At 43.3% G+C, this 11562-nt stretch overlaps 1 protein-coding gene across 3 annotated transcripts in view; it reads left to right on the top strand.

The window, feature by feature from the left end:
* Wwox (WW domain containing oxidoreductase) overlaps nucleotides 1-11562 on the top strand; it is an 875116-nt gene that overhangs the window by 250096 nt on the left and 613458 nt on the right. For all 3 annotated transcript variants that reach the window (XM_048792595.1, XM_048792594.1, XM_048792596.1), the window contains exons 7-8: nucleotides 4114-4299; nucleotides 10012-10276. In XM_048792595.1, the coding sequence (XP_048648552.1) occupies nucleotides 4114-4299; nucleotides 10012-10276 (451 nt within the window). The remainder of the gene's footprint in view (nucleotides 1-4113; nucleotides 4300-10011; nucleotides 10277-11562) is intronic.

The raw sequence follows: 11562 nt of genomic DNA, 5'->3' as shown, positions 1-11562 counted from the left end.
AAAAGTGCTGACTAATAACCTGGCTCTGGGCTTGAAGGGGTCCTATTTTTGTTTCCATTCTGTCTTTATAGTTTGAACTTTTCTTTTGATATTCTGTAAATATTCATCATCTCAGACCCTTTTGAATTGCGTGGCTTTTAGTCAAAACTGAGCAAAATGTGCTATTTGAATTATAAAAACCTCATTAAAGAGAGGCAAAAGGAATCTTTTCCTTTTGTACAAGCCAATTAGGTGCCTTTACAATTAAAAGAAAAAAGTTGAGTGCTTTATAGTCTCCAATTCCACCAACCTATTTTTAATTAATAGAGGTGACCCGTTTTAGGTACTGGGTACATATTTTGCCTCTGGTGTTGTGCAATTAACATTAATGAAGGGTGTTCAAACCTGGTGAGAGAGGAAAGGGTTCCCCAGGTCCTCTGAGGGGTCCTGCCTCCTGGTGGAGAGCTGTGGTTTCCATTTCCCTGGGACAGTGCAGGGCAAGAATAATCGCCACCGGGGGAGAGGTGGCCATGAAAAGCTGTGCTGTCAGAATTCTGAATGTCCAGGCACATCGTAAGGACAGGTGAGTGCTGTGGAAATCAGCGTTGAAGAATTTCATTCTCCCTTGTGGACATCAGGAAATGTCATTCAGAGAAAGGTCCTGGCAGCTGGTGAGGGACCTGCTCTCCAGGAGCTTGGGAGGGGTCCTCTGCGGTCCCCTTCACAGGATAGGGAGGTCAACTGCTAGCCAGGAGGCAGGTGTGAACAACAGCAGAACTGAGCAGGACATTTGGCATGGTCCTCGCAGGTTTAGTTTGGTTTTCTAAAAGAAACAGGGTCATCAGGTGGCCTTGAAGTCAGTTGGTTCCTTTTACTTTGTTTTATTCATTTATCTGCTTACTTGTTTTAGTTATTTCTGATACTTGCTTCATTTCTGAGCTCATGAAAGTTGCTCTTCTACTATCTTGTTTTCCGGCCTGTAAAATGGCAACAGTAATTCATGTCACCTCCTATTATTGTGAAGATTAAATGTATGTAACAAAAAGCTGTTGACAAGTGTCCAACCCATGGTTTATATTCAGAAAAGTAAAAGGAAAAAATAAATAGCTCTAGAGGATGGAACCAAATATTTGAGAAGCAGTCTAAAAGAAGCTCAAATGTAATATAGTTTACTATGTTTCCCAAGTTTTTCCCTTAGTGGTTCTGCCTTAGTACAAAATATGGCTCCCCACAGCTGCAAACCAGGAATCTCTGCTTTGATTTGAAACAGGGCCTTGATGGGTATTGTGGGAAGGCCCCAACCAGAGGCCCCAGAGCCTGTGCGCCCACCTCCTCAGGGAATACACGGATTATGGGTGTGTGGGGGGGTATGATAACAATGGCGGTGGGCACTTATGTGAAAAATAGATTTTACCATCCAGACCCAGCTCACCCCATGTAAGCTTTAGGCAGGTGACAACTTGGAAACTACATCAAGCCACAGAATAAAATCAACACTTTCTAAACCCGATCCAGATTCCCCAATGAAAATGAGATTTCGTGAATTCTTTTAAAAAGTAACAGCAATTTATAAAATCACTGTTATCAAATTCCTTGTTTAAAAATTATGCTTTCTGCCAAGTATTTAAGGAATAGAAAGATAGAAGAGAAGGGAATACTTCCCAGCTGACTGTGGAACCAACATTTACCTGATGTCAAATTAAACCAAAGACATCACAGGAAAAGGAAAACTAGACCCATATCACTTTTGAATAGAGACAAAAAATTCTTCAACAATATACTAGCAAAGTCAGTTCAGTGATATATAAAATGGAGTATGTACTGTGACTCAGGGTTCTATCCAGGAATTCAAATTAGATTTGAGAAGACCTTTTTCCAAATAAGGTCATGTTCAGTGTGTGGGGGGGACATACCTTGTGGAATCGGCCTTTCTTCCCACTGCAGAACCCCCTGCGTCATGCCATGGTGTGGGAGGCAGCTCTGAGAATGGGCTGCCCCTTGGGCATAAAAGATGGGGAGCAGTGTTGACAGAGAATTCAAAACACCACAGCTCACTAAAAGCCATTCACATTTTATTGTCATCACATGCAATTATAAACATTATTAATGATAAAATACTGCTTCCTCCATCCTGCCACTATGTCCTCCCCTGTTGGAAGCAGGGTCACCAGATGAAATAATGTGACTCCTTTTAATTCTCATGATATGCATTTTCTACTTAAAATCCAGGAGGCATGAATACATTTCCCCACCAATTTTTACAAAGATAATAAAAACATAATAACATAAATAAATCTGCTGATTTTTTGGTAGAAAATATTGGTTGTAGTATAGAACATGTTAAGCTTTGTATTGGTCATTTGTAGTCTACTTTTACAAATTTTAAAAATATCTCAGTATATCTGTTAGACTCTTACACTGTATTTTCTTGTTGATTTCTAAGGACTCTTTATATAAAATGTGGATTATTAGTATTAAGTCATTTGTCATTTTGTGTTTTACTTTTCTGATAATGTATTATTTTAACTTTTACATATATTTTCTGTTTCCCTGTTTCTCTTATATGAAGAGCATTTTTTTTTAACATTTAACTTATGACTCTTGGATGGTTGCATTTCATGAAAATAGAAACACAACCAAATTGTTTAAATAGTAATAAACCTATGAAATGTTTCTATGAAAAAACACCTTTTTTTTCAAATGAAAATATAGGAAAGATTTTTTTCCTATATCAAAAAGGAATTTTACCCACAGCCATTGCCCTGGAATCAGAGATATGTGAGGAAAACTAAGTGTCTCGACTTCCAGCTCCTTATTTTACAAGAATCAGATGCTCGGAGTGCCTGGAAGACTTGTCCCAGAGGAGTCAAAAATGCAGGTTCCCAGCTCTTAATCCAGTGCTCCTGTGAAAGCCAACCATGTTTATTGGTGTTTCCCCTCTCATGTTAAATGTGTTGGCTAAATTCCTGAAATGCTCTTTTTATTTTGCTGAATACTTATTTGATTGCATTTATTCCTTCCTATAAATACACTGCATGTTAATTATAGAGAGAATAAAGTATAGGTAAACTCAGAGAGAAGGCATTTTCCGATTCAGTGGGCCCACCAGCCTCCGGTGCTTCCCCTCACCTGCACCTCCCCTCACCTGCACCTCCCCTCACCTGCACCTCCCCTCACCTGCACCTCCCCTCACCTGCACCTCCCTCATCACCATCCCCTCTTTCTGGGTGCGGGTGTGTATGTGGTTCTACAACATCACAGACTTGACTTTATGATGGATTATAAAACAAAATAGATTAGTTTGTTATAATTCAAATGACTATATAATTCAAGCATAAGGCTATATTCTGTTTTATTTAATGATTTCTCCATTGTATATTTAGTTTTTTTTCCCCCAATTTGTTGCTTTTATGTTGCAATTACAAACACCCTAGCTATGTTCACTATATTTTATTGTATAATTCTCAATTCTTGTTTGGATGTTTGGATGATTTCTCATGAATACAATTTGTTCATGAGGATTTAGGAATTTGATTTGCATAACACTATTACTTTTATTGTCAAGAATTGTATTGTGGAACAAGTTAATATGTAAACATAAATTGGGCTGGTTTTTAACAGTAGGTATAATCCAATGTGCAGTTATTCTAGCACATTCTAAAAGGAATATGTCCACACAGGTGTGTCTGTTTCCTTGGACAAAGCTTCTTCCTCTTGATGTGTTTCTTTAGCTCCTCATAAGTGCTGGGTCCTGTGTCAGCATTTTTTTTTATAGGATGTTTTCTGTGTTTGAAGCACTATTTTGATTTAAGATGAGGAGCTGAGGAATGTGCAAACTGGATGAATTTGGAAGGGCAGAGTTAATTAGGTGGTGGAACCTGGATTCCAACCAGGATGACCAGCTTGTCCTAACTTGCCAAGCACTGTCTGGATTTAACACTGAAAGTCCTACATCCCAGGGGCCTGTCCTCCCCAGTGTCCCAGGACGGTTGCCCACTCGGAGCCATGCGACCCTGTAGGGCATCTTGTCTCTCGATGATGGGATCTTGAAGGCAGTGACAAATCGGCTATCCCTGGGGAACGTGGGTGGCCTTTGGTTGACATCTACAGATTGTCGAATGCTCTATTTTCCAGGTCCCTTCACGTGCTCGTGTGCAACGCTGCGGCTTTTGCTCTGCCCTGGAGCCTCACAAAGGATGGCCTGGAGACCACCTTCCAGGTGAACCACCTGGGGCATTTCTACCTGGTGCAGCTCCTGCAGGACGTTCTCTGCCGCTCGGCCCCTGCCCGCGTGGTCGTGGTCTCCTCCGAGTCCCATCGGTGGGTTTGAATTCCATGTTTTTCGCTTGCCCCCCTGCCCCACACCCTCCTAGAATTCCCCCAGGACCCTGTTTCTAAGGATCATTTTTCGCGGTGTTCCGAGGAGTGGGAGAGCCCGCAGCCTGGCTGCCCTGCTTTCTCTAGGGCCCTGCGTGTGGGATGGCGGGGACCGTTTGGGGGAGGCTGTCTATAGCAATGCAGGGTGTTTTTACAACTATACTTCAAGCTCTGCACTGATCTTGCTTAGAGATGGAATAATAATTGATTAAATCTGAATGGCGTGACCTTTATCGATTTGTAATTCAACAACTTCAACGTCTTAGGAAGAAGAATGTGCAGTTATTCTAGCAGGAGAAACAATGCAATTAAAGACTGCGAGATGAAATCCAATTGTTTTATAATGAGAAATTAGGGAATTCAATGCAGACATTAGCTGTGTAATTGTGGAAAGGGAAGTACTGTAGTTAGAACATATTAGAAATCTGGCCATGCCTCTTTTGGTTAAAATTTCAATTAAAACATCAGATGGTCCTTCTTTTCTATTACCATTAGGAGAATATTCAATTGACTAAAAAGACATTTGAAAATTTCATCGTATTTTCAGCATATTCGATTCTGGAGTTGGATAAACAACTATTTGTCTAAAGAGAAAAGTGCTCAGAAAAGACAAAGGACTGGCGGGTTGGGTGAGGCTAGATTTAGTACTTGTTTGGGAGATTTCTCTTTCCAGTTTCCTTGGTGTGGGGGTGGGAGGAAGCGTCTGCTCTTAGCAGAGTAGCTGGAAAAAAAAAAAATTGTGTGAGGGCCTATTTTTCCCTCTTCTCCTCCGTCTTAAGTCCTGCCTGAAATGTTTTAGTGACCCAGAATGAAGCTTATTTTTTTAATCATACTTCCATAAAATGTAACCCCTGGGACTTGGGGGAGAGAGACCAGCCAAGGGTTAGCTTGAACCCTTTATCACTCCCGAACACAGGGGCTTATGGTATAAGTGACATGCTGCAGATAGATTTGCCTTTACCATTTTGAATTTATGATGGCTGAAATGAAAGGAGGGTGTCCGGTGGTAATCCTCCCCCATGTGAGAAGACACAGAGCATCTAGTAATTAGGCAGGAATGAAATCTGGATGCCTTATCTTTGCAAATCACAGCAGGTCTGAGGAAGGGAACAGAGTGGCCTGTTGGGCAGCAGAGAGGGCTCCAGCGGATGTGCCAGCCCCCATGCTGGCCAGACACGGCAGGCACCTCGGGACGTGTTTAAGTGAGCTGGTACTTAGTAGGAGACAGTGTCCAGTGGGTGCTGCTGGTTGCCCTTAATACTCGGGCTGCCTTTGATCTCTCCTTGACTGCAGCATGCCTTGGAGATCAGGTCTTAATTCCATTTAAGAGAGTCATTGGGAAGGAAAAGGCTTGGCCTTCTGAATTAGATCCAGTTTAGTTTACAGTCAGGGCCTCTGGCAGCCTGTGATTGGGCCCTCCTCTCTGGCGACTGCTTCTGGTTTCTGTTTCCCTGTTGCCCCTCCCAGGTTTTGTGGTCCTACACTGTGACGGCCCCTCAAGCCACCAGCTCACAGCTCGTGAGGTGTCTGTTGGCCTGGAGAGCCAGTGCCAGGCGGGAACTCAGCAGTACGTGGGGCCCTCACTCCCTGCTCAAGAACCCAGAGCCCTAAACCACGCAGTAAAATGCAAGTGTTGATATCTAATTACCTCCATAAACCTTGGCGCAATCTCTTCACTGGAGTCAAGACCCCCTGTTAGGGGAAAAATAAAGTCCTGTGTTTGCAGAAAATGTTATACTAGACTGCCCCAAGGCAAAATATTTATGAGCCTCCCTGTGTCTTCACTGTGCTTTACTTACTTATCTGGAGTCTGAGGAAGTGAATTGAGTTTCTGCCTACCTGAAATGTATCATATGGAAATGAGAGCTTGGTTTCCTTCTGGGAAAATTTTTCAGATAACAATTAAAATAGAGGGAAAGTAGCAGAGGGCCGGCTGGACACTTCTAATGGCTCGAACTGTGTTGAGTGTCCAACTGATACACACAATTATAGAACCCCACACACAACCACATGTACACGCAACCACCTGCACATTCACACAGTAACACAACCACAGGTACATGCAATCATACACATTCACACAGTAACACACATATCCACACACCCAGACATAGGTACACACAATCATACACATGTTCCATAACAACCAAGCTATACACAATCATATAACACACACAACCACAGGTAATGTAATCACACATTCATATAGTAACACATACATTCATACACTCAATCACACACAGCCAGCCACAGGTATATACAATCATACACATATTCCATAATAACCAAGCCATACACAATCACATAACAAAACTACAGATACATGTAATCATACACATTTACACAATAACACATATGACCACATACAATTACATAATAACACACAAAGGTACATGCATTCATACATATATTTACACAATCACACAATAACAACCACAGGTACATGCACTCACATACACATTCTACACAATTACAAATACAACTACTCATAATCACACAATAAAACACATACACAACCATACACGCACACACAATATCATGCACACACAATCACGTCAATACACAAAATTGCTAATGCAAATTTAGTTCTGCTCTTTAAACATGCTAACTCTTGTCTACGTGGAATCAATCCTTATTACTTAAACTGGGGAATTTAAAAAATCTTCATTTTAACAACAACAACAAAAATAATGAGACAATACATAAATACAAGATGGGGTGCCCTTAAAAATCAAAAGTTAATGTCCGGAGGCAAACTGTATAGTATTTTAGTGTGTCCGCAAGAGAGAATTCTATTAAGACCTTTTTGTTTGGCTTTGTCAGTTTTTCAACTTGCAAATAGAGCTGACAGCCTTTGAAGAGCTGTTTTATTGCCTCTGTAGCTGAGGGGTGGACGTGGCCATATTTTAGGAAGCCTGCCTTGGTTCAGGGGGATCAGGTCCACCCTATGTGCTTCCTGGAAGATGGTCCATGCAACCCTTGGGAAGTTCCAGATGGGCTTTCTGCCCAAGAGATGGCAGGAGGACATCAGGGTTCTCATGCTGCAGGTGTTGTTTCCAGGGGGAGACCCGGGACCCAGCAGCCGGCACTTCTCCACCTTGATAAGTGCCCTCTAACCTGGTTCCATGTAATTTCTTACCATGCAGTGTTTCGGCCATGTTCTTAGATTGGGTTCTAGGAAGGAACCCTGCCCTCTCAGAAGTATAATCTGCCTGTGTTCCTTACTCATGAGCTACTTAGGTGTCAGCCTTGAAGCCAAAGCAGGGAACTCTTTCCTGACATCAGAAAGGGCAGCACAGAGATATTAACACAGAGCTCAGAGGGTTTACGCCTTGTGGTACATTTTGCCCTTTGAGCAAGGCTCAAACCAAGACTTTTTGCAACAAGGGAAATTTGCCCCTTGGTTTGGAATTTCAAACCCATGATCAAACTTCAGTTCTCTAACCCCGTGTTCAGCCCTGCAGTGGCCCAGACACTGCCCCAGTAGCATACAGGAGGTACAGTCCAGTGTCAGAACCAGGTGAACGTGGCTTGCAGCCAGGGGTGGTGACACAACACACAGGCAAAACTTGAAGGAGTCACAGCTGGTTTCGTCATTGACCTTGAGGGGCAGCAGTGTCAACGAACACTGGGATTGATATCCTGGAAAGCAGATGTTTGATTTCCATGGAAACATGCATTTCAGCCTGTTTCTGGGGCTTCTTTCAATCCACACCCCTCCTGCAAACACGACACCAAGAAATCATATCGACTTCTGCAGAAGTGTTAGGGAAAGCTTCTTGGAGGAAGAGGCTCCCGAGCTTGGTTCAGCTAAATGCAGAGACCAGAAAGGGGGCTTCCAGGAGCAGTTAGCAAAAGAAGCCTGGGAGGTGGGAGCAAAGGGTGTTGTGTTTCTCCCAAGGTGTTTAGATCTGCTGTACCTCTGTAATGTCCTTTTCTGCCTTGAGGAAGTCGGGTCTCCTAGTCCTGTCCCTTAACTTGGATCTTTGCAGTTCTTGGCTCATAGCCCCTTTTCTGACAGCTCTTCTGTAACACCTTATGACTGCATTGAAGTAAAGTTCAGAAATAAAGTATCTCCTCTGCAACAACATGACAATCAGATGTGTGTGTCGGTGCATGTGTCACCTCCAGTGGAACAGTCATAGGCAGACTGTCGACAGGTGTATGGCCTAGCAAGAGACAGCACCCAATGCTGACTCAAGCTGCATGCTCCAAAAAACCCCCAGAATCTGAAATCACATCCATTCCTCCTCATTTATGTGGTTCTCGCACGGCGATCCTGGAAACTCAGTGGATGGTAAAACTGTAAGCGTAAAGCACAGTTGGGCTCTGGCTCAGGTAATTAGACGCAGGCTTTTCATCTGCTTGGAAGTCCAGGGGGGCAGTGTTTATTGAGCAAGAATCCACCTGCATTGTGGGACATCCACCATCCCTGGTCCCTGCCGGCAATCGTTATTTCCACCAGAAAAAGACCCCCATAAATTTTCAAATTTCCCGCTAAGTTCCCCCGCCTTAGACAATTAAGCTCAGAAGCCTGGGCTCTTCCTGTAGTTTGGGGACTCAGAAACAGGCAGCCAGCAATTAGTTTCAAGGTCTCCTTGCCGAATCCTTGATGGCATTCCTGGTCCTTGGATTTGTTGATGACTTTAGAGCAGCAATACCGTTTAGCACCAGAAATTGGATGTCACTGGTGGAGCCCCAGAGAAAGGACAGTCACTTTCCCTTAGAATGCAAGTCTCACCTGCCCGTGTGGCTCTTTTGTGTTTTTGTGCCCAACCTGAACGACAGGATGAGTCTGTATTTTTCATTCTGCTGTTTCCTGCGGTATCCTCGTACTTCCTTATTACCCAGGGCCCAGAGTTAATTTAATGGAGCAAAATATGAGTTGTCCTTAAACAAAGATGAGAACATCTAGAAATTCCTTTTGTTTTGATCCAATTTTTTTAAAGCTGTTACTACTTTGTTATTTTTTTTTTCTTAAAGGAAGAAAGGAATGGAACCCAGCAGCTGGTGTTTAACGACTCCATCAGACCCAATTATAAAACATCAACTAGTTACTTTGATTTGTGCGCATCCATGCCATGGGTATACTTAAAAACATCACGCTCTGCCAGAACTCGTTTTGGCTTTGTTTACATTTATCTTTTAAACGTAGAAGACTATCAATGGCACCTTACCAAGGTTACAGCCCCTTTATAATCATTAATTTTTAATCTGGAAGAGAGTCTTGGAGGCAGTACGCCTTGTCTGTATTTTCTCGGATGCTCAATAAAAAATACATACAGGACTCCAGCTTTGGCTGAAATAATTCAGGACAGCCCAACAAAAATTAGGCGAGTGGTGCCTTTCTTTCCAAAAGCAGCAGCCCTTGATTTAAGATGCTTCCTCATTTAATTTGAAAAATACCTGGGAAGGGTTGTGGGGAGCTGGGCGGGTTGACTGCTATTACAAGCACAGGCTGATCTAGGTGTCTTTGGAAGAGGGTGACTTGCTTGTAATGAACAGATCTCTGTTTTGAAGGGACATGATTTGATGTACTCAGGACTGAGTTTGCAGTAGTCCATGCAGCATCTCCTTAGATTTCTAAATAAAAAGATGCAACTAGACAAAAAGCTACAGCTTGGTTGCTTTGTGTCCTATCTCCTCTTTTTTCAGATTTACAGACATCAACAATTCCTCCGGGAAGCTTGACTTCAGCCGCCTGTCCCTATCACAGGGCGAGTACTGGGCCATGCTGGCCTACAACAGATCCAAACTGTGCAACATCCTTTTCTCCAACGAGCTGCACCGGCGCCTGTCCCCGCGTGGGGTCACGTCCAACGCGGTGCACCCTGGGAACATGATGTACTCCTCCATCCACCGCCACTGGTGGGTATACACACTGCTGTTCACCTTGGCGAGGCCGTTCACCAAGTCCATGGTAAGTCCACGGTTTCTGGCGCCACCAGCACCTCCAGCGTGCCTTCCCTGGAGATGTCCAGCTGTGCGTATCCTCCCCTCCTCGCCATTTGTCCCCAGGACAAAGTCTGGTCTTTACCTGGGTCATGTCATGCCTGAGCTGCCAGCAAGGGCCCAGCACAGGCGGCCTCTCTGTGGCAGGATGGAGAGAAGAGGTGGTTTCTCAATGTTGTGCTGAAGGTCTTGATGGTTTATTTTGTTTGGATGTGATTTCTGTTTTGACTCAAAAAACTTCGAACACCTATTGTGTTGGGCATTGCACTTGAGAACTGTGTTTCATGTTAGAAGGTGAAAAATGAGGATTTGTGCTGTGTAGTGGTTCAGGCCTATATTCCCAGCTACTAGAGAGGCTGTGGAGGAGGATCCCAGGTTCAAGGCCAGGCTGGGCAACTTAGTGAGACCCTGTCTCAAAATGGGAAAATGCAAAAGGGCTGGAGATGTAGCTCAGTGTGTGGTGCTTTGTCTAGCATACATGAGACCCTGGGCTCGACCCCCAGTATGTGTATTTGTCTCTCTTTCATACACACACACACACACACACACACACACGTGCGCACACACACAGGTTTGTGACTATTGGATTGGTAGCAGTGTGATCCCTTTGTGTTCACTGAGAAGCTATTATCAGATATTCTAAATTCTTCTTTAAATGAAGAAGTCGGTGTACCCTCTCCTGGAGAGGCTTCATGGCTGGAGTGTACTCTAGTCTTTACATCCCCACACGTGAATCTTCTTGAATAAATCACATCACCTTGATAAGATGTGGAAGTGTTCACAAAAGGAAATGTGAAGCTTTTATATTTTTGATGGTTGTTTATCAATTGTGTCTAGAAACTTCTTCCATGAACGCATTTTAAAGGGAAATAATTCGAATGAATATATACTTTACACGATGTATTTGGAAGACTACTTTCTAATCTCCAGACATTTAACAATATTTTCCTATTAATAAATGCTAGTGTTTCCATTACCCAAACATAACATCTACACCACAGAAATTCCCTGTTCTCCAAACATGTTTTGGCCTTTGGAAGTGTGTCAGACCATCATCTTCCAGTTTATCTCAGCCTCTGAGTGTGGTCTGCCTCCTTCTGAGGTCGCTCACACCTGCCGTCCTTGCCCTTCATGTTTGTGGATGACTTTAAGAACTACCTGAATCTCAGGAATTATTTAGGAGACAGGAAGTAAGAGATGCCAGGCCAGGGCTCCACTAGTGAGGCACACCCAGTCCCCAAATGGGTCTCAAGT

This window comes from Marmota marmota, unplaced genomic scaffold, assembly GCF_001458135.2.
Source record: "Marmota marmota marmota unplaced genomic scaffold, marMar, whole genome shotgun sequence".
Classification (NCBI taxonomy): Eukaryota; Metazoa; Chordata; class Mammalia; order Rodentia; family Sciuridae; genus Marmota; species Marmota marmota.
The sequence above is the reverse complement of the archived record's forward strand: the minus strand, read 5'-3'. Positions and strand labels throughout refer to the sequence as shown.